Source organism: Myxine glutinosa, chromosome 4 (assembly GCF_964187855.1).
Source record: "Myxine glutinosa chromosome 4, kmMyxGlut1.1, whole genome shotgun sequence".
Taxonomy (NCBI): Eukaryota; Metazoa; Chordata; class Myxini; order Myxiniformes; family Myxinidae; genus Myxine; species Myxine glutinosa.
In genome coordinates, this window is record NC_136264.1 from 130,815,554 (window position 1) to 130,842,523 (window position 26,970).

Sequence of the window (26,970 nt, forward strand, 5' to 3'; positions counted from 1 at the left end):
TCGTTTTTAAGAGCAGGCAATTTATTTACAGGATAGCAAAATGCACAATTCATCGAATAAGCACAAGGTATCCTTCCTTATATTACAATGTCCGTTTTTGCATAACCTATGGGTACTCTTAAGGCACAAATAAAAAAGTTATGTTCGCGTAATACACTGGAATCATATCAATGTGAAAAGTTTTTGAATATAGAGGGAAGTGAATGTGTTTTACACCTCGTACTTTATAAACAATGAATGCAAATTACACCTACCAAAGAAAGAAATTAAAGATTGAGAATATGCACCAAAGTAAAGTTGACAGGGAATACTCCCAACGTCAAAAACTGCATCAAGGAATGGTACATTTATTGGAAATTTACTATCACAACACCTTGGAAATTTGCAAATCCTCAAAGGAAAGTGCTTTTCAGTTGTGAAAATGTACAACTTAAAAAAAAATCTTTGGAGATGAGCTTAATATAAAATACACCTCATGCAAAAAAGGATGGTCAGAGATCAGAGAGATTGGAATTAGCTGAAAACAAAAACAAACATATCCAGGAGACGACTTGCAAACATCAACAAGCATCTTACATAGACACCAAATCCGGATCTACATGTAAAACGCATTACCTGAAGATCCACAAGCGCAACCAATTGCATCAGCATCTAAAATTTCCATTCAAATTAGGTGCAGCGCTGGACACAACCCTTGAGGCATCAAAAGGATTTAATGAACCTACTATGGGAAATAAATGCATTTACAACCCTTCAAAAAGTCTGATGGTTTCAATGTGCCTGGAGATCAATCCCTGAGACACCAGTAACAATGTCTTCAATGGGGTTTCCCTTGACCTCAAGCTGTTGCAACTGGGACAAACGGGCAGCCAGCTTTGCTGGCCATTCTTTGATGCAATTGTGCGACAACAGCAGAACACGGAGCTTGGAGCAATTGAAAAGCTCGGTGGGAAGTTCCGAAAGACTGTTGTTCGCAGCGCACAGGTACTGCAAGTTTGCCAGGTTTCCAATTTCTTTTGGAAGACAATAGAGCAAATTGTGACTGAGGTCGAGATGTCGGAGCTTTTTTATGCTGAAAAGGGCTGGCGGAAGGCTCTCGAGCTTATTGTTCGAAAGATTCAATCGTTCAAGATGCTTCACTGCAGATATTGTTGGTGGGATAGCGACAATTTGGTTATGCCAAAGCTTTAACGACAAAAGCCGTTTCAAATGCTGAAAGCTAACGATCTCTTCGATCGTGGAAATGCTGTTCCCTTTGAAATCGATTTCCTGCAAGTTCCCGAGACTGAAGACAGAATGCGGAATCCTTTCGAGGTCGCAGTTGTACAACTGCAGCTCAGTTAGAGTGATAAACTTTTTCAGGTTGTTCCAAACCACTATCTTTGTGCCATCATTGTGAATGTACAACTTTTGTAAATGAGTTGAAGCATCGGTCAGATTGGATGGAATTTTAGACAAATTGCTTTTCAAAAGGAGTACTTTTAAATGCCGAAGCTCTCTCAGAGATTCCAGAGCGATGACTTTGTTATTCTCTGAATTCAGGTTTCCATAAAGGTACAGTTCATGCAAATTCCTCAATGTGTAAATCCACTGTGGGATTTCGTTCACATCGGTAAACTTTATGTGAAGGGACCACAGGCGTTCCCGCAAGAAAGAGAGTGCTGCAGCGTCACACTTTGCTGGGCAGTGGTGGAGCCAAAGTTCTTGCAGTCGAGTCATCTGGGTTATCTTGGCTGGTAGCTTCACCTCTGGAATCAACTCCAACTGCAAGTTGCACGAAAAAATAAAAACAATCATTTCCAAACTCTTTCGTCTCGGTTACAAAATAATTATTCTCACAACAATTACAGTATTACCCACGGGCAATAACTTATTTTGCTGATGGTGTGTATGAGTGGAAAAAAAGGAAACCATTGTACCCCTCCTCCTCCTCCCTCTTCAGAACTGTTATTGCTGGGAACGAATCATACGTGGATACATACGACTGTTCAATGTGTTTTAAAAAATTGACAGCAAGTCTGAAGAGCCTCAACGGTTATATACACATGACATAAAAATAAGGAAACTTATGCTAATCCTTTTTGAAAATGAGACAAACTGAAAGATGTATCATTATTTTGCCCAACATGTGTGATTCAGATGGTTAAAGATGATACTGGGTCAACACAGCAGAGTTGAGATCAGAAGATAAATTATGATCAACATATCTGTTGCTTCCATCTGAACAATTACATCATGATGCTGAGATCCCAGGTTCAATCCCATATGCTGCATAGATTTGTCCACTATTTACTAATGTCCTGTTAATCACACAAATCCTAACAGATCATAGTTTAATGAACCTAACAGATGAACCTTCGATCATAGTTTAAAAATAAGGATTGAGCAAGCCACAAGAGCACAAATTAGAACATCAACTCCACGAGCGGTGAAGGCAATGGAAGGGTGAGTGGTGGGTGGGGGGGGGGGGGCTAGGGAGGGGGGAAGAGGGGAGGAAGGGGGGGAAGGGGGGGAGGGAATACCAAACCAAAATACTCAATACCAAACCATTTGGAAAGCCGCATAGTTGACGCCTCACTAGGCACTAAAATACACCGTTTAGCTAATGGAAACTTAATTCATGTAGTATAACTGATGGCAGCTGTGGTTGGATGCAACATGATCTGTGCTCTTCAGAATGGATACAAATGCAGACCTTTAGATCCTTTCCGAGCTGTTCCATGATTAATTACCAATTTCGAAATAACAATACTTTATTATGGTATTCAATTAGAACACTGTTTTTGTACAAAGTCTAGGCCGATAGAGTCACAGAAGTCTATGGCTGCAGTGCCATGGCTGGTTCAAGAGATACCAACTCCCAGCCAATTGGCATGGTGACAATTGAAATTGCCCCATATGAGGAAGAGAGAGTTAGGATGGCTGAAAAAGATTTTTTTTGAAGAACAGGAATGTTGTATCACCTTAAAATGCTTGGCAGAAATAAAATAAAAACAATGTCAAATAAAATAAGATAAGAAGCGTGATAGTCATTTCACACAAGATTATCAGTTCATATAATATACATACACACATAAATACATATACATACATACATAACATACATGCATGCATCAAGTTCTCATTTATGGCAAGAGTTCCATTCCCGAAAAGCCTTGTGATATGCAAAACATACTTTCCCATAATAACCCATGCATTAAGGGGGGCATGCGTTCCTGGCCGGGGATTATGGGGGTACTTACAGTGTTCTTTCATACATCAACACGTGTAAATCGATTTAAAAAAATTAAATACTGGACATACAAATATATATGAAATACAATACAAAATACAATATCTTATGTGTAAATACCAGAAATTAGATCACTTAATCACTCTCTTCCTGGATTTGTGGTGACTGTGTTGGCAGAAGGATTTTGGTTCATATTAACGTCTGTGAAATTGTGGACACACTCAGGCCACACGCCATTCATTGGAGAGGCACTCACCTCTCCCCACAAATCCTTCATTTTTCTAAAGCTTTCTCAATGTCGAATACCCATTAAAAAAAACTCCTTAATTAAGCCTCCCCCTGTAAGATAGGAAGCCTGGTGTTGGCAACTTAATGAGTAAGGTAGCTGGAATAAAAACTTAGGGTCTTCTGTTCCAGCCCCTGCCATGCCGTTGATTAACACCAGGTGGGTTGACTTTTCCTGTCATCCTTCAGAGGTCGGCAAAATGAGTACCAGCTTACTCGGAAGAATGAGCCATTAGAGTATCCTGTGTTAGAGTGGTGACCCTCCAGGATTGTGCCCACTAGCCTAGGAAACTGCTTTGGTAGCCCTATGCATCTGAAGATGCAAAAAGAGTAGTCATCATTTATATTCCATAAGATAGAGGAAGGCTTATTGCTGTTGTAGGGTTTATTTCTATACTAGCAGAAGTACCCGGCATTGCTGGGTGGGGGAGGGGGAAGGGGAGGGGAGGGGAACGGGGGGAGGGGAGGGGAACGGGGGGAGGGGAGGAGAGGGGGGGGAGGGGAGAAGAGGGGGGAGGGGAGAAGAGGGGGGAGGGGAGAAGAGGGGGGAGGGGGAGGGGGAGGGGGAAGGGGGAAGGGGAAGGGGTAGGGGGAAAGGAAGGGGTAGGGGGAAAGGGAGGGGTAGGGGGGAAAGGGAGGGGGAGGGGAATGCCCAGATATGGCCATGCCCAGAATGTGGGCATGGGGCAGGCCTCGTTTCTGCCATTCAATGGTGGACATGAAGCATCGGACAGTCCCGAAAACTTTGCCCTTCTTAATCGTCTGCATGAGTTCCTTCTGTGTCTGGTGGAATACCCTTGCGACAATGTCATGGTGATGTGTTGGCTGCTGGTTGATCATCAACTCTCGCTTAATTTCTTCCCACTTCGGATTACAGGTGAAGGTAAGGAAAAGGTCGGGGCATACGTATGCCATCGCATCCTGGGTCCGCTCGTGCATGTATCGGGGACCTCCGGTGAACGTGGATGGCAAGATGACCAGTTGTCCCATGTTCTGAACATCTCCGTCATTGTTGACAGCATCCTTGAGGTGTGCGTACGATTCTGCCCTCAGTTGCTGTTGGTGGAGCCGGATAAAGAGGAGTCTCTCACTTTCGATTTTGGCATACATGTCGACGATGAACTGGTGGAACAGATCACGGCACTGCAGGATATGATTCGTGGAATTCTTTCTGACCATGATGTGGAAGGCATAGAAGTCATTCGCAGATACTTTCTTTCCCCGGCCGCCAGCTTGTTCAACTTCAAAATGATAGCCATCTTGTCCTTTCCAGAAAATCAGAGGGTACTGGAGGGCGTCATAGAATCGGTGAGTCTCCGAAATCCGCTTCGTGCTGTTGTCGCGAAGATGCAGGACGATGTCGCGATTGTTGTACTGCTCTCCTACCATGAAAACTGCAACGTCATTGTTGACTGGCTCGTTAAACTGACGTTCGTGCTCTCCGTGAGGACGTTTGTCAGCTCGAATTACGACCTTGTAATCATGTGCAGGCATTCTCTCCAATGTTGACTTGAAGCTGTTGACCAGCGCATTATTTGAGTGGAGCATATCTTGTAAGGCGAGGATTAGTTCAGAGCGTAGGTTGGGGAAGTTCTGTCCTCGTCGGGCAGCTTCTTCTCGGTGGTCACCCATAAAATAGATTTGTAAAAATTTCGGTTGCTCACCTGGTTGAGGGTGGATAGAGCCAATGAGGTGGTATACCTGGCCTTGCACCTTGAATGTAGGCATGAATCCTTGCTCAGTGACGACGCGATCTGCTCCAAACGAAGTCAATTGGAACGAAGAGTTGTAATTACGGATTTCCTTCAGGAAGTGTCTGGATTGAGTCGTAGTTGATTGAAGTAGTTCTTTCAAAGGTTCCGGTGGAGATTGGAGAGAAGGAAAAAGGACATTGCCTCCCCTGCAACACATTCCTGGTGTTTCTCCCTTCCATTTCAAGGCATGGCAAAACTGACAGGTGAACGACATGGAGCCAATATCAACGTTTGAGTAGTCAGTGTTCGGATTGTAACTGAATGCAGCCTTCTCCCATGCAATGGCCGGCTGCCATCTGCCTGATGGTTGCCAGTTGTTGAGTCGTTTTTGGCGCTGTTCTTCTGTCTCCTGCTGTCTGGCCCTCGCCAGACGTTGTTGATTGGCGTTTAGACGTGCCTCTGTCTCATCTTCTGTCTCTCGCTGTCTGGCCCTCGCCAGACGTTGTTGATTGGCGTTTAGACGTGCCGTTCTCTCATCTTCTGTCTCTTGCTGTCTGAATCTAGAGACACATTCTTGATTGGCTTGTCGATGGTGAAAAGTATCTTCATCGGTTTCATGGAGTCTCCGATCAGCGATTTTCCTTGCTCGGGAGGTTGAACGCGACAAATTTCTTTTCTTCGGTGCCATTGCCTTTATCACAGTCAGTCTTCCAGTCACTCACTCGTAGACAAATTCAATTTTTTTCACTTTTACGTTTACACGTGGTAATGAAGATTGCAACTTCTGCAATCAAACAAACGACGCAAACCCAAGATTGCAACTCTGCGTCGTGTCGTGGCCAAAGTGGCCTCATGCTCCCAGGTGATTGGCTAACTCGAGCTCGAGCGAGCCATAATGCGCTACGTTATGGCTAAAAATATGGATCTAAAGATGAAAGAAAAAAAAACCTGTGGTGTGAATGGCAATGTTCCTCGCTGAAATGTGAAAAAACGCAATCGCTTTTCACTCTGAATTACGTGCGAACGCGTAACTGAGATTATGGCGGCAAGGATGGAACATCACGTGACCGCTCTGAGCGAATCAGCGCGCTGCTCTGCCACTGGCTCAGATTCCGTGTATAATATTCCTCGCTGAAATGCGCTGAGGTAAAAATATGGATCTCGTCAAATATTTTTAGGTAGGCCATGTTCTTCCCAGGCTCAATGGCCATGTCTATGCCAAATATCAAGCACGTGAGCATCTCCGTTTAGGAGTCTATCGGTAACATTACACACACACACACACACACACACACACACACACACACACACACACACACACACACACACACACACACACTTTTATATATATAGATTTAGCCCCCTCAATTTTTAATGGTACCACAGCTATCATGGTAATGGTAATGGTACACAGGTACACATTATACCACCCAGGAGTACTAAAACTACCATTTAGGGGCAACAAAATTCGCCCAGCACTCCTAATTTCCAAACTATCTCAGAGCCGGCTCAGACGTTTGGAATGAAATTTTGTATCAATAATGCGAATTGAAGGTATGTGTGGTTGACATACGTTTTTGGCATTGACCTAATTTTTAAGGTCATGACCTAATTATAATTAGACATTTTTGCATTTTCCCCCATAATTCGACCAAGGTTTGTCCGATCGGAACAAAATTGCCCTCCCTAGATGGCCTAGGCCCTAGAGCAAGGCACAGTTGCGCTTGATTTACATTATATCTCTCAGAGTTAAAGGTCAAGGCCAAATGGGGGTCTGAAATTATTTTATTTGTCATCGCTTAATTTTGCCAATGGGGAATCTCAGAGATCACTTGGCCTTCCAATATGTTCTTGCATCATAATAGTGGACCTGCATTGAAGATGTGCACCTGATATTTGATAAGTGTCCTTGACCTACCTTTTTCGGATTGTGTCCTAGTTAACAAAAACACCTTTTTGATCATAACGTTTCCTCTGATTTTCATGATGGAGTTTTATGGATGGATTTTAGATGGGGACACATTTTCTTAATTTACACTCTATCCCTAAATATTGATTGGATCGCAGGCCATGGATAAGTCGCGGGCGATCGCCAAGGGTAAGCCTCCCACGATCAGCGGAGGCTTACCCTTGGTGATCAGAAATATGTAATTGTGGGCTTGTTTTCGCCATCGGTTTCACTTATGACCTGTCTCATGGTATGCCTCAATGGGAGTAAATGGTTTTATTCAACCGATCATAAACATTCAAACATAAAGAAAACAGAAATGGCAGAAAAATAATTAAATTGCGTACTAATTAACATGCAAAAAGAGCATTATAACAAAGGACAGACAAATTCACAAACAGATTAAATCACTGCAAACGAAAAAGGCTAAACCATCTACATTATACATCTGACATATAAACAATTGAAAAAAGAAAGATTCATGAAAAACACAAAAAGAGGACAGGAGCTACATTGTATATCAAATATCAATTGAAATCATAATCAACATCTGCAGTACAGTAGCTTGGATAGCAAATTGAGGCCTTGCCGTTGGTTGTTTCATGAAACAAACTTCCATAATGGCACACTTATCAGTGTTCAACTTCATGTTATTTTTCATTGCCCATTGGATAAAACCATTTCAGGCAGATTGTAGTGTCATATTAGGTTGCCTGCCCCTTGGATTCTCAATCAGTGTCTTTAAATCTAGCAATAACTCCCTGGTCTATCGGCTGCATCATATTGGGCGGCCAAAATACAACCTGCACCGCATTACACCAGTTTACCATATGCGGTTTGGGGGGGGCGGGGTGATTTTTAAAGAAATGTGTAATGAAAACTACATATGTAACTTTTTACACGCGCGTGGGTTTAAAAAAAATGGCCACTCCCATTCTTAGACTTATCGGGTCGAATTTATGAAAGGAGCTTCCGTGAGCATCTTGCTGACACACGCCTTACCCTAAAACGGTGACAAAAACATTGTTGTACGTGCACAGCTAATCACTTGTCGAGATAGCAATTTATGAAGTCAGATAAACAGCCAATTAGCGTGTGAAACACAGCCCACATATCCAACATCAATTATAACCATGGACAATTGTTGGAAGAGATTCAGCACATTGCTCCTCATCGTAGGTTGATCTAGGTCATCTCGCAATAGATTCAGTTGCCAACAAAATGATTACTTTGAGAGTCTAACTCCAGACAAATCAATATTGTCATACTTCGCCAGAGGATTGCATCTATCCTCGAATATTCTCAATGCACATTTGGTGAACTGCCCTATTCCTATCCTCTTCTACCTCCTGACATAATTCAAACAAATGTCCCATGTAAACTACCAATTAAAAGCCATGTAATGCTTGCTTCAAAGCTTTATACCCACTCGTAAACATGCCTTTGCCGACGTGTAAAAGTTTGTTATTTAAACGCTTGCGATTACGTTTTGATCATGCATTAGATTATTAGATAATTACCCTTCAGCGATTGGCGACCAACTTTTAACGGGTGATCATCGCAAGATCAGCAATTCTACATGCGTCTAACTCTTAAACGCCTTTCGTAAAGTCGGCACATAGTCTTCCACAAAGCGGATGTGGAGGTATACGTGCACAGTGCAATTAAAATGAATCTCTGCACATCCTAGATGGTTCTTGTTGGCTGTTGCTCAGCTGGAAGTAATTCACATGCACAATTAGAATTTTTGTGTTACGGTAGCATTATGAAATTCGAATATTTTGGCCACAAATCAAAACCGTGATTATCAAGGACTTTCTGTATGTACAGTCACGTGAAAAAGTAAGTACACCCCATGTAAAGTTTTGACTTTTTCAACATATTTCAACATAGAGCTATTTGATCTTCATTTCAACAATATTGATAGATAAAGGTGATATAATATAACAAATATCATGAAACATTTACATTTTGTAGTCCATTGTATAATTTAAATAAACATAAATGCAAATTTCGCATGTGGAAAAAGTAAGTACACCCTTGGCTCTAATAGGTGGTATTGCCCCCTTTGGCAGAAGCAACCTCAAGTAGGCATTTCTTATAACTGTCTACCAGTCTCTGACATCAACTGGGAGAAATTGTTGCCCACGCCTCCATGCAGAATTCTTTCAGCTGTGCGATGTTTGAGGGGTTTCTTGCATGCACAGCTCATTTCAAATCCCCCCACAACATCTCGATGGGATTTAGATCCGGGCTTTGACTTGGCCATTCCAGAACCCTCCATTTCTTTCTTTTCAGCAATTCCTTGGTGGATTTACTGGTATGTTTAGGGTCATCGTCATGTTGCAAGGTCCACCTTCGGTTGAGCTTCAACTTTCCGACAGATGGCCTCACATTATCCTCAAGCACCCTCTGGTACAATGAAGAATTCATAGTGGATTATATGATGGTGAGCTGCCCAGGCCCTGATGCAGCAAAGCTGCCCCAAACCATTATATTTCCACCACCATGCTTTACAGTTGGTATCAGGTTCTTGTGGTCAAATGCTGTCTTTGGTTTTCGCCAAACATGTCTTCTGGTACTGCGGCCAAATAGCTCTACCTTTGACTCATCTGTCCAGATTATGTTACAGAATGCACATTATGCACATTGTTCCAGAAGTGCTGGTCTTTGCCTAGGTGTTCATTGGCAAACTTTATAGTCTTACCCTGATGTTCTTTCTGGACAGCAAAGGTTTCCTCCTGGCACACCTCCCATGTAGATCAAATTTGTGCAGCATCTTTCTAATGGTAGACTCGTGCACTTTAACATCAACAGTGGCAAGAGCTACCTGTCAGTCCCGTGATGACATTCTGGGGTTCTTAGAGACTTCTTTCAGCATCTTGCGGTCTGCTCTCGGGCTGAACTTGCTGGGGCGGCCTGGCCTGAACAAGTTCCCAGTTGTTTGGAATTTTCTCCACTTGTGGATGATCTTCCGGACAGTCGAATGATCGATTTCAAATTGTTTGGAGATCTTTTTAAATCCCTTCCCAGACTCGTAGGCATCTATAACCTTCTTTCTGAAGGCCTCAGAGAGCTCTTTTGATCTAGGCATGGTGACGCAGCACACTTCAACAACAAAGAGCAAACCAAACTAAATGTCTGAGGTTTAAATAAGACAGGTTCCTCCAAGATCCTCTCTAACGATGTTCTAATCATTTGCACCTGAGCTGGTGCACCTGATTCTAATTTTAGGTTTTTGAAGTGTTGATAAATGTAGGGTGTACTTACTTTTTCCACATGTGAAATTTGCATTTATGTTTATTTAAATTATACAATGGACTACAAAATGTAAATGTTTCATGATATTTGTTATATTATATCACCTTTATCTATCAATATTGTTGAAATGAAGATCAAATAGCTCAATGTTGAAATATGTTGAAAAAGTCAAAACTTTACATGGGGTGTACTTACTTTTTCACGTGACTGTATATAAAACTACCCAATGCAACAATTACACCAAATAAGTTCGTTGTTGAGTTTTCATTGTACTGCCCCTCAAACAGGAACTTTCATATGATAATGGCAATGTAAATCAAACAAAACATACCTTCAAGACTTCCAAATCTGCAATGTCGAAAACGGATTCAGGAACTCCAGAGAGCATGAAGAGGTGGAGCTCAAGCCTATCCTGCATGTTTGTGTTTACATGTTGTCTGAGTTTCTCGTACGACCATTCCTGGTTCAAACTCAACTGGCGCAGCTTGTTCTCGCTCACTTCGGACAAAAACACTGCAAATCGTTTCGAGTACAGCGCATCATACAGATCGATCATATGTAGCAGAAATGCAAAATCGTTCTTTACATCTGGTATGTCACTGAAATTGCTCTCCTCTCGCACCTTTTCAAATGAGTACTCCTTCAGTGGCCTCTTGAAAAGCCAGACAAGAGTATAGAAACAAACGAAGCCAAACAATGCGATTACCGCCATGTACGTGTACAAGATCTTCTTTAAAATTGGAGCCAAATTGTGAGTGCAACAGAACGTGGAAAACCCCACAAAGTCCTCGACATCAGGTACACACTCATGCACAAATGTTATTCTGTCCACAAAATACACAGTGTACCCAAGGATGAAGAGGATCTTGAGTGTTTTTACTACACACTGCAATGCATAGAGCTTATAGATGGTATCACTCTCTTCAACATGAAGACGAAACTTCCGAACTTTTTCAAACAGTGCCTTAGCCTGCTCTCCGTCTTTTTTGTCAAGAATTGTTTCTCCACCACCTCTCATTGGAGATTCCATGATGGGCTTCTCATGTGGGTTGGTCACATTGCTTTTTGTTTGAAGCAATGGTGTTCCAGAAGCACTACCGTCACCGCTCGCACCTCCAATGCTCGAACGAAAATCCCTTTTGGTGGAAACCATTACCGATGATTCCTTGGAAAGGCTTCGGACTTGCTGATTTCCACCAACGGTTTCAGATTCCTCGCAAGCAGTCTCCGAAAGTGCCTTTGTCGTCCAAGGTGATTCAAAGCACTTTCCGAGGATCGACACAAAATGCTCGATCTTTGAACTAGTTTTGGGGTATTTGAACCAGAAGTTGTTACTCGCCATCAGTATTATTGTGTGGATGAGAGCAAGGAAAGGGATGTATTTCGAGATCCATGGTAAAGCATCATTATAACACTTCTGGTTTACAAACATGTATTGAATATATTCCATACCAGATGACTTTCCAACTGGTTTAACATCTGAAAAACAAAGACACAATTAGTTTTACGTTTACTCGCCTCAAAACAACTAACAATGTCACAAGGAAGTACAACTTTGTCTCACAATTATCAGGACAAACAAATTGAATTGTCAGTTATAAACCACGTAAATTCTGTCGAGGTATGCAATCTAAAAATACAGTAAAAGTGAAACAACAAAAAAATCCTTACTTTGTGCTGCAGATACTGCCAGATGGAGGTTAACGATACCCTCAAATGTGCATGTCATATTGTGCTCGAGCTTTGGCAAACAGTACACCTGATCACGTGAAAACTGCATTGTGCCAGCAAATATAGAAAGCATCATCATGACAATAGTGAGGTAATCTAGGCAGACATCCCACCATGGCTTTAAAATCCGAAAGGAAGATTGTACTTCACTCAAAGATGAAATTTCTGTGATTGTGAACATTTCTGCAACACACGCATTAACATGACAGTCATTTGTACAAACTGTAAGAAATGTACAGACAATGACAAAGAGAACCCTTGTAATTTTAAAATATGTGTTAAAGTTACGTGACAAATGGAAAATTTTCATCATGGGCATATTCATTGACTTAAACAGTGCCCTACGTTCTTCATTTACTTTATCAAGGAACAAAAAAAAAAATTCAGAAACAGGACAATGCCAGTGTACTTATACATGAAATCAAAAGACATTAATAGACAAACTAAACAAAGAATGTAGGATGCCAGCATTATATATACTAGGGCATGCCCGTACTATATCTATATCTAAAATTATATCCCCCCCTCTATTTACATGAAATGGTTTGGTCCATGAAATGTTTTGGTCCATTCGCAACGCCAAAGCGAACGGCGAACGCTTTACATGAAATGGTTTGGTGCATGAAATGTTTTGGTCCATTCGCAACGCCAAAGCGAACGGCGAACGGCTTGCGAGTACAGTGACAATCCCCCCGGGGTTTTTATTAGTTTTAAAACATAGTTTAAGATTCGTTTTTATTAGTTTTAAAACATAGTTTAACGCCAACATAGCGCCAACATAGTTTGCAAACGTGAAATAAATGAATACGCTCTCAAATGTGCCATCCGAGGCAGAGTGTGTCCGCCACGTTCGGCACACGCGATAGCTCGCTGCTCTCTGATTGGTTGAATCGTTTTTTGGACATAGCTCGGTAAGTAATTGTCCGATTAATATGAAACCTTGAAAAGGCACATCCTCGGGTCCCCAGCAATATACCTGGCAAGTTTAAAGTATATCGGACCCGTGGTTGTCGAGAAACAGCGGTCACAGACAAACAAACGTACAAACGTACAAACGTACAAACGTACAAACAAACACACAGAGATTACTGGAATTATAGATAGATTGTTGCAGAAAGGCATAAGTGTAACGGACGTAAGATAGACTAGTTATGTCATCAACAAACGGATAGCACAAGTGTGTGGTTTTTGTGTAAAAATTATAGGACATGTGTCAAAGCATGTCCAGAAATTGATAAACGTGACAACTCACCTCCGTAATGTATCTAAAGTCCTCCCACCAATCTTCCCCTATTAAACCTATAAATCATTCCCTTCATAATCTGTGTACCATATGTTTTGCTTTTGAATAAATCCTTTTACAATCTCCGCAAGCCACAAAATTCCCACCCCACACCTCCTCCCTTGAGAGCCTGGTGTTGGTTTAACGGTTAGGGTGCTGGCTTGGGATCCTAGGATCCTGAGTTTGAATCCCGGTCGATCGTTAAATTAACGCCAGTGGGGTTGACTCAGCCTGTCATCCTTCCGAGGTCGGCAAATTGAGTACCAGCTCACTGGTAATTGGGGCATTGCATCAGCGGCACAAACACGCTTCCAGAGAAATGATGCAATTAGCAGCACAGGCTGCATACGAAACAACAACAACCCCCTCCCTCGAGGAAGGTGAAAGGCGGACCCTGTGGCCATGCATAAAGTAAGAGCCACGCCGAGACTGGTGGTCTCGGGGACTCAAATCCGCGAGGGACCTTGGCAGCCGCAACAAGCAACACATGGTCGTGGGGTAATATAGAGTTGAGGGGAAAGGCCAGGAGACATGGCTGGATGCTACTGAACCTATGATCTCCCACTCACTGAGACCACTACCAGCACCACCACCCAACACAATCATCATGTGGGGACCAAATTCTTCTTTCAGTGGCTGGACATCTTTCTGTCCGACTCTTCATGGTATGAGTGGGTAAGTTATCACCTTAAACCGTCGACGTCTCGTGGGTGCTGGGGAAATTATTATAGAGAAAGAATTACTGAACAGTGCCTTTCCATCTTTGTGATTCTCACCACTGTTGCTTGCAGTAAACTCTGTTTTGCCATCACTGGTGTGTCGGCCTGGTGCAAGATTCGGATTTTGAATATTATAACGAAGGCGTGGGTCAAAACTCACGACCATTGGTAAATGGTGCCAAACTCTAATTGGGAGGTATTAAAACCACAGTGGTTTTCTCCAACAGCTTATTCGTCCATCTGAAAGGGGGAGGAGACCCCTTTCAGGCAGACAAACTGGCAGTAAGAAACAGATTTCATTGGAATTTCTGTACGCTGGAAACTAAAGAAAAGATCTGTTTGGCTTTCCCAACGAACGGCCTCCGAGGACGATCTGTCACTAAATTGGTGACCATCCGGGTGGAAGATTTGACCATGTGTCCACCGTTACTATCTAATATATAAAGCTCAAATCGTGTTTGTTTATTTGTTTGTGTATATATGCTTAAAAAACTAAAGATAAAATACAACCAAATATTGCATGTTGCCCAAGAGTAGCCCAAGTATGGTTTCTGTCAGGGTAGCATATCTGGGGGGAAGGGTTAAGACCCCAATTTCTCCATGTGAATCAGCTCTGGTGGATCGCTAGGTTAATACCCCCTCGGCTCTAGTGCCAAAAACTCTGCCAGAGTCACTGCAAGCTGTCATGGGAATCGTAATCAAAATTATCAGTTTTGTCAACACACAGCTCTTCTACCAGCTTTGCACCGACATGGACTCTGCCCATCAAGCCTTCTTGTTCCACACACAGGTCCGTTGGCTGTCAAAATGAAACATTATGGATTGGGTGATGGAGCTAAGCAAGGAGGCATTTCTAAAGGAGCAGGGCAAGGTAGATATATATTCAGACATTGACAATCCAGGTGTGGACACTCGTTTGACCTATCTGGCTGACATATTTGAAGCATTCAATGAGCTGAATCGCAAATTCCAGGGATGAGAGATGAACATCATAATGCATACAGATCACACAAAGGCCTTCATCACCAAAGTCAACTTGTGGGTAAGAGAGATCCCAGAAGGTAATCCAGTTTCTTTCCACCGGTTGACTGAGGTTCTTGCTTATTAACCCATGGGTGATGTGCTCAAAGAAGAGATCACCGAGCACCACAATTCCCTGGCAATGAAGTTCAATAAATACTTTCCGGATATCTACAATGAGGATGCATGCATGACCATGACACAAGATCCCTTCAAGTGTGTGGCTGAAAGTATCCCAGAAGCCATCCACGAGTTTTTAGGACTCAAGAATGACTCCTCAGCGAAGAATGAATTCCAAATCCTCAGCTTTCTGCCTTCTGGACCAATATGTACAACGTCTATCCAAAAGTGAGTGAACGAGTCCTGTGAGCGGTCATCCATTTCCCCCGCCATTTACTTGTGCGAGTCAGGATTCCCATCCCTTCTGGCAATCAAACCCCAAATGCTCGCAACAAGTTGGAAGTGGAAGACGATCTGAGATTTTTCTCTCTGTCTGCGTCTCTCCCTCTGCGTCTCTCCCTCTGCGTCTCTCCCTCTGCGTCTCTCCCTCTGCGTCTCTCCCTCTGCGTCTCTCCCTCTGCGTCTCTCCCTCTGCGTCTCTCCCTCTGCGTCTCTCCCTCTGCGTCTCTCCCTCTGCGTCTCTCCCTCTGCGTCTCTCCCTCTGCGTCTCTCCCTCTGCGTCTCTCCCTCTGCGTCTCTCCCTCTGCGTCTCTCCCTCTGCGTCTCTCCCTCTGCGTCTCTCCCTCTGCGTCTCTCCCTCTGCGTCTCTCCCTCTGCGTCTCTCCCTCTGCGTCTCTCCCTCTCCGTCTCTCCCTCTCCGTCTCTCCCTCTCCGTCTCTCCCTCTCCGTCTCTCCCTCTTTCCCTCTCTCTCTTTCCCTCTCTCCCTCTCCCTCTCCGTCTCTCCCTCTCCGTCTCTCCCTCTCCGTCTCCGTCTCTCCCTCTCCGTCTCTCCGTCTCTCCCTCCCCGTCTCTCCCTCTCCCCGTCTCTCCCTCTCCCTCTCCCCGTCTCTCCCTCTCCCCGTCTCTCCCTCTCCCCGTCTCTCCCTCTCCCCGTCTCTCCCTCCGTCTCTCTCCCTCTCCCTCTCTCCGTCTCCGTCTCTCCCTCTCTCCCTCTCTGTCTGTCTCTCTCCGTCTCTGTCTCTCCCTCTCCGTCTCTCCGTCTCTCCCTCTCCGTCTCTCCCTCTCCGTCTCTCCCTCTCCGTCTCTCCCTCTCCGTCTCTCCCTCTCCGTCTCTCCGTCTCTCCCTCTCCGTCTCTCCCTCTCCCCCTCTCCCTCTCCCTCTCCGTCTCTCCCTCTCCGTCTCTCCCTCTCCCTCTCCCTCTCCCCCTCCGCCTCCGCCTCTCCCCCTCCGTCTCTCCCTCTCCGTCTCTCCCTCTCCCTCTCTCCGTCTCTCCCTCTCTCCGTCTCTCCCTCTCTCCGTCTCTCCCTCTCTCCGTCTCTCCCTCTCTCCGTCTCTCCGTCTCTCCCTCTCTCCCTCTCTCCGTCTCTCCCTCTCTCCGTCTCTCCGTCTCTCCCTCTCTCCGTCTCTCCCTCTCTCCGTCTCTCCCTCTCTCCGTCTCTCCCTCTCCGTCTCTCTCTCTCCGTCTCTCCCTCTCCGTCTCTCCCTCTCCGTCTCCGTCTCTCCCTCTCCGTCTCTCCCTCTCCGTCTCTCCCTCTCCATCTCCCCCTCTCCGTCTCTCCCTCTCTCCCTCTCCGTCTCTCCCTCTCCGTCCCTCCCTCTCTGTCCCTCCCTCTGCACCAGCTCCTCAAATTGAAAAACTAGTGGCAAACAAACAAGTCCAGAGATCCCTGGTGTTGGGCTAGCGGCTAGGGTGCCGGCTTAGGATCCTAGGATCCTGGGTTCGAATCTCGGTCGATCGCTGAATTAACGCCAGGGGGGTTGACTCAGCCTGTCATCCTTCCGAGGTCGGCTAATTGAGTACCAGTTCACTGGTAATTCCCTGCTTGTCGTTAAAGGCGGCAAAAAGGGTTGGCGTCAGGAAGGGCATCCGGCCGTAAAACATTGCTTCAAAAAGGGGACCAAAAAACAACAACAACCACGGTTCCCGAAAAAGGCCAACCCCCGCTTTGCGGGGAAAAATGGCCTCTAAACGGTGGTTTTATTCAATAATATAATTATATTGATATGTTCGATCCAAATTCTGTCATCATATAACTATCCCAATTATGTGGGAGTGGTGTTGGAGGGAATAATGGTTTGGTAGTAGCCAAAGTGGGAAATTGTGAGTAAAAGTTTAAGAACCGCTGCATTGGAGTGACGAGTGTTGAGTGTTGAGTGTTGATCTCATTAATTTTCGTTAGTATGAAAACGTTAGTACGTTAGTATGAACCGAATGAGTGTTGATCATTAAATCAGGGTTTGTCTTAAAGTGCAAATTCATCAGGACTGAGAGCAACAAAATTACATCTCAGGATTTAGGGTACCGAATAAAAAAACCAGGGTACATGCAGCATACCAAAACCACCGTTTAGAGGCCATTTTTCCCCGCAAAGCGGGGGTTGGCCTTTTCGGGGACCGTGGTTGTTGTTGTTTTTTGGTCCCCCTTTTGAAGCAATGTTTTACGGCCGGATGCCCTTCCTGACGCCAACCCTTTTTGTCGCCTTTTTTTTTTTACGACAAGCAGGGAATTACCAGTGAACTGGTACTCAATTAGAACAATACCAGCAGCATAATGAGAACAAAATTACACTGTGAAAGGTGAAGCAACATTTTGGACGTAACCTCTTCTTGAAAAAAAGAGGGAGCAGGCCTCTCTTGCTTTGAAAAAAAAAAAAAAAAGACTAAAGTTTGAAAGTCACTTCACACTCCTTCCCACTGTGGTTGGCACAGTTCTCTCAACATCAGGTTGAGTAAATTTGTCGTCATTTAAATTCAAGCAGTATTGGAAGGTTCAATTAGTGACAAATAAATTGGTTCTTTGCAGCCTTGTTACAAGTATGTTAGTGATTTCTCGTCTTCATATGAATGTTTTGTCAGCCCAATGACTTAAGACTGACAGCCGTTTTCTGCACTCAAATTCAAGTTGATAGCATTCTTCATTCTGAGTTAACTGCAGTCCTCAAATCCAATTCCTGATGACGATATGGCTGACATCTTGTGCAGTGCCAAAATGGTGTTATACCATACTATAAAATATACAATTTTAAAGAAAAGGCATAAACATCTATTTGCTTGAATTATTTGTACAAGTTGAAATGCCGTGGAAATTTTTACAAAGCAGATCCATGGGTCGAGTTCCTGGTCAAAAATGCTGGATGGCACGAGCACAGGGATGAGCTTCCTTTAAGCTGTCTATTTATCTGAACTTCAGTTCCAAGTTTGGCACTTATCCAACCAGCATATTCTAGTTTTGTATATTTAATTAATTTTCTGAAATTTATAGAATTTGTTTTTCACTTGGAAGTTGTAGGTTATGATGTGTAAATAAAGGTGGAAAAAGCCTGATTTAATGCATTTTAATTCCAGGCTATAAGGCAACAAAAGGTTAAAATTTTGAAAGGGGGTGTAGACTTTCTATAGGCACTGTATACACCTACAGTTTGTCTTTCACATTACGATTCCTTCTGAAAGTCTTGTCAACGAGCCCTTTCTCCTTCCCTCCACCATCTTTCTTTCCATCTCACCTGGAGCTTCCTTTGCTGTTTCTTTTCATACTCGAACGGGTGTCTCCACCACCGGTCCTGGGAGAGAGCTAGCAGTGCTCATAAAAGCAGATGAACAAGAGAATCCCCTTCACCATCCTGTCTATCTGCAGGAACACTCTCTTTTCAATATTGCTTCAATACATCGTCATTTTGCAGGTGCAAACCCGAATTGAGACAGCAAATTACTTGATTACTTGATTAATTAAAATCACAACAATTACTTGAGATGTTGAAAATGACAGCACGAGATGAAGTGAAATTCCGCTTGGCACAGATTGAATCTCATTAATTATTCAACCCTCCCCTTACATGGAATGTTCCCATACTTGCATGAGCAAATAAACCTATATATAGCATCCCACGTAACCACATTTTACAAACTGTTTGCCTCAGTTCACAACAATGAATATTTATTTTCCTGTGAAATTATTTGAAATAATTATTTATGTTGATGCATGTGATTTCTATACAAAATAATATTGATAACATTGATAATAATCTATCTATAATTCCAGTAATCTCTGTACGTACGTTTGTACGTCTGTACGTCTGTTTGTCTGTGACCGCTGTTTCTCGACAACCACGGGTCCGATATACTTTTAACTTGCCAGGTATATTGCTGGGGACCCGAGGATGTGCCTTTTCAAGGTTTCATATTAATCGGACAATTACTTACCGAGCTATGTCCAAAAAACGATTCAACCAATCAGAGAGCAGCGAACGATCGCGTGTGCCGAACGTGGCGGACACACTCTGCCTCGGATGGCACATTTGAGAGCGTATTCATTTATTTCACGTTTGCAAACTATGTTGGCGTTAAACTATGTTTTAAAACTAATAAAACCGAATTTGCGATTCATTCGCTTTCCTGCGCGTTTGTGCACGCGATGGCGATTTCTTTACCAAACTCCGGAAGCCGTTCGCTTTGGACCAAACCATTGCATGTAAATAGAGGGGGGGGATTGTCACCGTACTCGCAAGCCGTTCGCTTTGGACCAAACCATTTCATGTAAATAGAGGGGGGGGGATATAATTTTAGATATAGATATAGTAAGGGCAATGCCCTAGTAATAATAAATACAGTATGAGTCTTTTTTATGAAAGCGTTAATTAATTGGGTCGTACAGTACATGCATTTGAACTGAAATCACAACAATTCTTGTCATTTAGCACAACCACTATTCTACTCAGCAATCAACATGTTTTGGTTTGCAAGCAAGGTACGTATTCGTTCAAAGCCTGGTGTTGGCTTCGCGGTTAGGGTGCCGGCTTGGGATCTTAGGATCTTGAGTTCGAATCCCGGTCGATCGCTGAATTAACGCCAGGGGGGTTGACTCAGCCTGTCATCCTTCTGAGGTCGGCTAATTGAGTACCAGTTTGCTGGGATGAATGATCACGGTGTGTACCCTGATTTAGAATAGGTACACCGTATCCCTGCACATTGTAAGAGGTGTCTAAGGGTTGGCGTCAGGAAGGGCATCCGGCCATAAAACATTGCCTCAAAAAGGGAACCATGAGGTCATGGGGCCCACAAGGCTAACTCCTGTTTTAGCAGGGAAAAAATGGCCTTAAAACAATCATTCATTCATTGTACGTGTTCGTTCAGGTCGAATGCACGACTAGCTTAGAGAAGGACCATATATAATTATCATGGGCTCGAGCGTCGTGACACACACACACACACACACACACACACACACACACACACACACACACACACACACACACACACACACACACACACACACACACACTAACTTTTATTATCAATACAGGAGTTAGTTTTGTACATACATATTCAATATGAATGTTCAAGGCACAGTAATGAGGTTGCCCGACATCAAACTTGAATTGCTTTTGGCAACCATTAATGTCTAGCCTTATATATCAGCACTGCACTGTATAATAGCACTTGTAGTACATATCACTCAGGCCTTTAGATTACAAGAATTTGGGCACATTAACAGTGACTGGGGGGGGGGGGGGGGGAGAGAGGGAGAGGTAGGGCAGGAAAGGAAGTCCCCCCTCCCCTTCTGCCAAAGGCCTTTCTTTTTTAGGTAAAATTATAATAAAATAATTTGTAAAGCGACATGTATTTACTTACAAATATGTGTTACACCGGATTTGTTTTTAACACTGCCAATGTAATTTTAATTAACTGTGTGGTTGATTTAGCAACATCAATTGAGCTCGTTTAATTTGGGCACAGGATATTGCCAGCACGCGTTTTAAAACCCTGTCGCCACCACGACCACCGAACCTCATCAGTGAAGAGATATAATCATCGTGCATTATCCATGCATCGATGGAACCATCACCATCGATGGAGCATCAATATCACCACCACCGGGCATAATTATCCAGGCATTGATACCAACACTGGACATTACTCGTGCAAGGAACTCAGAAAATGTTTATTTATTTATTTCTTTAATCTCATGGTGTAGGAATAAATGAAATCAGAGAGACGAATGTTAGTTAGTTAAGGTGTCGACACAGGAGCAGTGACTGCTGCTGCTCCCTGTCCTGCCATCTGTTCCATAATAATGATGATTCGTCACCACACACTTCAATCTTGAGCCAATGTTTGTGCCTTCACCAGCGACGCTATTTGTCTGGCACTGCAATCTGCCTTGATGCGGTCGATCCACCTTGTTGGTCTGGTGCCATTAACCCTTACTTCTTTGAGGAGTTTTGGAAGTCCGTTTCAGGGCATCTTTGAATGTGCCCAAGGAATGTAAGCCTTCTTTGTGTTATATTCTCTTTCTCCGTTATTGTGTGTTTTACTCCGAGGGTTTCCCTTATTATAGTACTCCTTAATTTGTCCAGCCTAGTTACTCCCATTATTTTTCTGAGGCTGGTCCTTCCCATGCCTTGACGTCACTTCAAAAACGAGGAGTTGATATTTATCTTCTTGCTTTAATGTTAACGTTTTTGACCCATACATAAAGATTGTGAGAACCAGTTCATCTTTGGTGTCACGTTTTTTTGTTGTTGTTTTTTTTTTTTTTTGGTATACTGAATCGAGGCTCGTGAAAGAGCTAACATTTATTTCACAAACAAATCAACCAGACAAACAAAATATATAAAAAGAAGGAGCGGAAGACAAGATGGGGAGAGAAGGGGAAGCACACAAACATAACATTTGAGAGCAGGGAGATGTGTGGGAGGGAAAGGGCTTGGGGGGAGGAGGCGTGGGAAGGGGGGGGGGGGTGGGAGAAGTATAAAACACAAGGACACCAACGACTTCCCAGACAGAAGTTGGTATTTCAAAAAAGTGGATTTGGGGTGAAATTAGCGGGGGTAGAAAAGATCAAGGTTTTGGATGGGGGAAGATAAGAGATGGTGGTGAACAGCTGTTTTAAAGACCTGGAGGGTGGAGTGGGATTGAAGAGAGTGAGGGAGTTTGTTCCAGAGGCGGGAGAAAAGAGGAATGAAGGAGTGAAGGTGAGCAGAGAGTCTTGATTTTGGCAGTTTAACCATAAGAGGGTTGCAGGCAGATCTTGTGCGACCTTTAGGAATATTTGGGGGACAGAGCCCAGAAAGAGCTGGAGGAGCAAGGCCGGAGAGGAGTCGGTAGAAGACAGAAAGACCACCAACCTGCCTGCGGTGAGTAAGTGAAAGGCCCTCGGAGGTAGCTTCATCACGGGAGATTCCAATGATTCTGAACGCTTTGGTTTCAACAGCGTGAAGACGAGCTAGGTGTGAGGCAGGAGCACCAGCCCAGAGGGGAGAGCAGTATTCCATTGAGCTGCGGATGAAAGCCTTGTATGTGGTGAGGAGCTCAGGTGTGCCGAGTAAGGACTTCGCACGACGGAGGATGCCAAGTCGGCGACTGGCTTTGGAGGCCAGCTTGGGAATGTGGTTTTCCCAGGAAAGATCATGGCAGATAGTGAGACCCAAAAGCTTGAGTGACGGAACTTATTGGAGAGAATTATTCAGAAAGTGGATGGGAGGGTTGTCCAGTCTGTCTTTTCGGAGAGACATCGTAAGAGTGTGAGATTTGTCAGGATTGAAAGACATGTTCCACTTGTTTGCCCAGTCTGTGATTTTGTCCAGGTCTGCAGAGAGTGAGGAGGCTGCAGACTGCCGATCTGAGGGATGAGCAATGGAGCGACAGAGAGTGGAGTCATCAGCAAAGAGATAGAGAGGATTTTCAAGAGAGTCAGAGAGATCATTGATGAAGACCAGAAAAAGCACAGGGCCCAGAACACTGCCTTGGGGAACTCCAGCCTGAACAGGAAGAGGAGATGAGAGAAACCCATTCAGGGCCACACGTTGACTACGACTAGAGAGGAAGTCCACCAGCCATGCGTGGAGATTTCCATGGATACCAAAGGAGGAGAGTTTGGTGAGCAGAGCGGGGCGCCAGACCGTATCGAAGGCACGTGATATGTCAAGGGAGACAGCTCATACGCTCACACTCAAACTTGCCCACACGTTGGATGTCTTTTGATGTCTTAAGTCTTATGATTACGTTAGTACGATTGTACATGCTGCCCTGTCTTCCAACAACCATTGGAATTGGTTTAAAATACCTTTAGTCGGTGTAGTATACTGCTGTATTCTACCAGGTGAGTGCCCAGGGATGATAATAATGTCGAGGCTCTGTCTATTTAAAGTCCAGGCTTGCTAAATATTGTCCCTATTTTTAGCAAACCTGGACTTTAGTCCGGTGACCTTATGTGATCGAGCAGTGTCTGTAGGTAAGTCAGTCAGTCAGTCAGTGAATGAGTCAGTGAGTCAGTCAATCAATAAACACTTCAGTCCTTATCACTTGAACCAAACACACGATTTCAATGAAACTTGACCACAAGCTTCATATCCGATGCCTAACGAAGGTGAATTCACCGCATCAAAATCTGCGCTCATTAAGGTGTTCTACAGGGGGTTGGGGGGTGCAGTTGACCCCCATAAAATAGGTATTTGCTCTCTTCTCCGAAACTACACACACAATTTTGATGAAGCTTGGCCACAACCTTCACATCTGATGCCTAATGACGGTGTATCGACCGCATCAAAATCTGTGCTCATCAAGGGGAACTACGGGGATGTTTCTGACCCCCCCCTGGTTTCCGTTTCGGTTTCCCCCCAAAACAGGTATTTTGCTTTTTTAACTTCTCTGAAACTACACACACTATTTCGATTAAACTTGACCACAAGCTTCATATCTGATGCCAGCGAAGGTGAATTCACCGCATCAAAATCTGCGCTCATTAAGGTGTTCTACAGAGAGGGGTGGGGGGGGGGGGGGGGGTGCAGTTGACCCCCGTAAAATAGGTATTTGCTCCCTTCTCCGAAACTACACACACAATTTTGATGAAGCTTGGCCACAACCTTCATATCTGATGCCTAATGACGGTGAATTCACCGCTTCAAAATCTGTGCTCATTAAGGGGAACTACGGGGGTGTTTCTGACGCCCCCAACCCCTAGGTATTTTGCTTTTTTAACTTCTCTGAAACTACTATTTCGATGAAACTTGCCCACAACCTTCATTACCCGTGATGCACCAAAGTATGTTCACAGCATTAAAATATATATATATATATCAAGGTCTGTGGGGGGTTTGAGTGACTGTTACTCCTGGTCCAGGTGAGCTTCAGGACCCGCGGTCATATTTTATTGATCTACTGCCACTTTTAACGGCACCAACTACTTTCATCTTGAGGTCGGCTGAAGAATGGTTTTGGCACAAGACTTTCACGAATCCGTTGGTCAGTCCTGACGTTCGACTGAAGATGACAGGAAATTGTAATTTGTTCAGGGTGCAGACCTGATTCAGGGTTCAGGGTATCCCAGCAGCATAATAATATCATACGATTTCCCATTCAAGGAAGTTCAACGCACAAGAAGGCCATTCGACCCATCAAGCCTGCGTAATGGTTGTCAACCTATATGGTCGTTTGTCCGTGTTCTCTCCTTTTTAAATGCTGTGTCAAGCAAGGAAGCAGCACAAATCATTTTGTCTTTGGAGTTTGGTATGACTCGGCCAGGGTTCGAACCATCGACCTCCCAGACTCAGAGCAGACGCTCTAACCATTATCTATCTATAATTCCAGTAATCTCTGTGTGTTTGTTTGTCTGTGACCGCTGTTTCTCGACAACCACGGGTCCGATATACTTTAAACTTGCCAGGTATATTGCTGGGGACCCGAGGATGTGCCTTTTCAAGGTTTCATATTAATCGGACAAGTAGTTACCGAGCTATGTCCAAAAAACGATTCAACCAATCAGAGAGCAGCGAGCTATCACGTGTGCCGAACGTGCCGAACAGACTCTGCCTCGGACGGCACATTTGAGAGCGTATTCATTTATTTCACGTTGGCAAACTATGTTGGCGTTAAACTATGTTTTAAAACTAATTAAAACTAATTTGCGATTCTTTCGCTTTCCTGCGCGTTTGTGCACGCTATGGCGATTTCTTTACCAAACTCCGCAAGCCGTTCGCTTTGGACCAAACCATTTCATGTAAATAGAGGGGGGGGGGATTGTCACCGTACTCGCAAGCCGTTCGCTTTGGACCAAACCATTTCATGTAAATAGAGGGGGGGGGATTGTCACCGTACTCGCAAGCCGTTCGCTTTGGACCAAACCATTTCATGTAAATAGAGGGGGGGGATATAATTTTAGATATATATATAGTACGGGCATGCCCTAGTCTATCTATAATTCCAGTAATCTCTGTGTGTGTGTGTGTTTGTCTGTGTGTCTGTGACCGCTGTTTCTCGACAACCACGGGTCCGATATACTTGAAACTTGCCAGGTATATTGCTGGGGACCCGAGGATGTGCCTTTTCAAGGTTTCATATTAATCGGAGAAGTAGTTACCGAGCTATGGCGATTTCTTTACCAAACTCCGCAAGCCGTTCGCTTTGGACCAAACCATTTCATGTAAATAGAGGGGGGGGATTGTCACCGTACTCGCAAGCCGTTCGCTTTGGACCAAACCATTCATGTAAATAGAGGGGGGGGGGGGATTGTCACCGTACTCGCAAGCCGTTCGCTTTGGCTTTGCGAATGGACCAAACCATTTCATGTAAATAGAGGGGGGGGATATAATTTTAGATATATATATAGTACGGGCATGCCCTAGTAGAAAATAACTGTAATAAAAAAGAAACATAAATACCTCAAGAGTCAAAGACGTTCTGCTTCCAAAGCGATAGAACGTTGCCCCTTTGGCTCGTTACGACAAACCCACCATGAATGGGAAGGCTAGGGGTAGGAAGGCAGAAACAATCGCGACGAATAAATCCGGGTTAAAACAAAGAAAACAAATCTCTTTCCTCACACAAAGCTAATCCTGAGGCGGCAAAAGCGCCCTGTGCTCCCCCGTACCCAACCTGGTCCTATACACAGCGCACCGAGGAGACCATGGTGCAAAGGTTCCATACTCCCGCTATTTATCCGTGGCTCGAGCTTGGCGGTCTCTGGAGCAGGACTGGGTCTTAAACACCATCCAGTATTAATCAGGCACTCGCTGAGGTGAGGGTATCGGACAGACCCAGATGGCCAGATCTCAAAGGGCAATTGGACAACTGCTCAAACCACAACAAAAAAAAATGGATGGATTTTTATTTATTTATTATTAATATTAATATTATCATACGTCAAGAGCTATCTTTGTACATGGAAAAATGCGAGATATAATTTTTGCACAATGTTTGATTAAGGTAGTTGTGGATTGTTGTAATTAACAGATTCTTGATGAACTAAACATCGACTCTAAAAGGCATTGGCGCTAAGTACACCGCAATGGCCGCTACGTCGTGTATGAAATGGTAACGTTGAGCAATATTGTTAACAGTAGGAAGGTGCAGAAGTTCTCTTCGATATTCGCTACGGAAACATTAAGCATCTGGTGTTTCCCAAATTTTCGAAGTTACGGCTTTCTACTGCCAAAAATCGAAATAAATAATGAAAACAATTTTGACAGCGTGTTTCAGACGAGGATGTCATTAAGCTGGCTGTCCCATCCACTCTGTTCAGTCTATCGACGTTAAGCATTCAGTGAAAGCTTTTGAAGTGTGCGTGACACGGTGTTGTACATTTATCTCGTACATTTATCAACATTCAACAAGTTACGGTATATTAATCACCTGAAATGACAGTTAATTCAATCGTATCTAGAGCTTTGACATTCGCATATT

At 43.9% G+C, this 26,970-nt stretch overlaps 1 protein-coding gene across 3 annotated transcripts; it reads right to left on the reverse strand.

Moving 5' to 3' along the window:
• LRRC8D (leucine rich repeat containing 8 VRAC subunit D) lies at positions 1–26,416 on the reverse strand. Of its 3 annotated transcripts, none has more exons than XM_078776404.1 (5): positions 26,185–26,416; positions 25,950–26,035; positions 12,092–12,334; positions 10,752–11,899; positions 1–1,764 (listed from the first exon to the last, which is right to left on the reverse strand). In XM_078776404.1, the coding sequence occupies exons 3-5, from the start codon at positions 12,330–12,332 to the stop codon at positions 772–774; spliced, it is 2,382 nt and encodes a 793-aa protein (XP_078632530.1). In that variant the 5' UTR covers positions 12,333–12,334; positions 25,950–26,035; positions 26,185–26,416; the 3' UTR covers positions 1–771. The 3 variants fall into 3 exon arrangements, with proteins under 3 accessions (XP_078632530.1, XP_078632532.1, XP_078632531.1); XM_078776406.1 differs by having other exon boundaries at positions 26,164–26,416; XM_078776405.1 differs by having other exon boundaries at positions 26,159–26,416.
• Between the last annotated feature and the right edge of the window lie 554 nt (positions 26,417–26,970).

Coding starts and splice junctions, on each gene's coding strand:
- LRRC8D (XM_078776404.1), bottom strand. CDS start 12,332: ATGTTCACAATCACAGAAATTTCATCTTTGAGTGAAGTACAATCTTCC. Junction 11,900..12,091: donor GGCAGTATCTGCAGCACAAA/GTAAGGATTTTT, acceptor TTTGTTTTTCAG/ATGTTAAACCAGTTGGAAAG. Junction 1,765..10,751: donor CAGATTTGGAAGTCTTGAAG/GTATGTTTTGTT, acceptor TGCAACTTGCAG/TTGGAGTTGATTCCAGAGGT.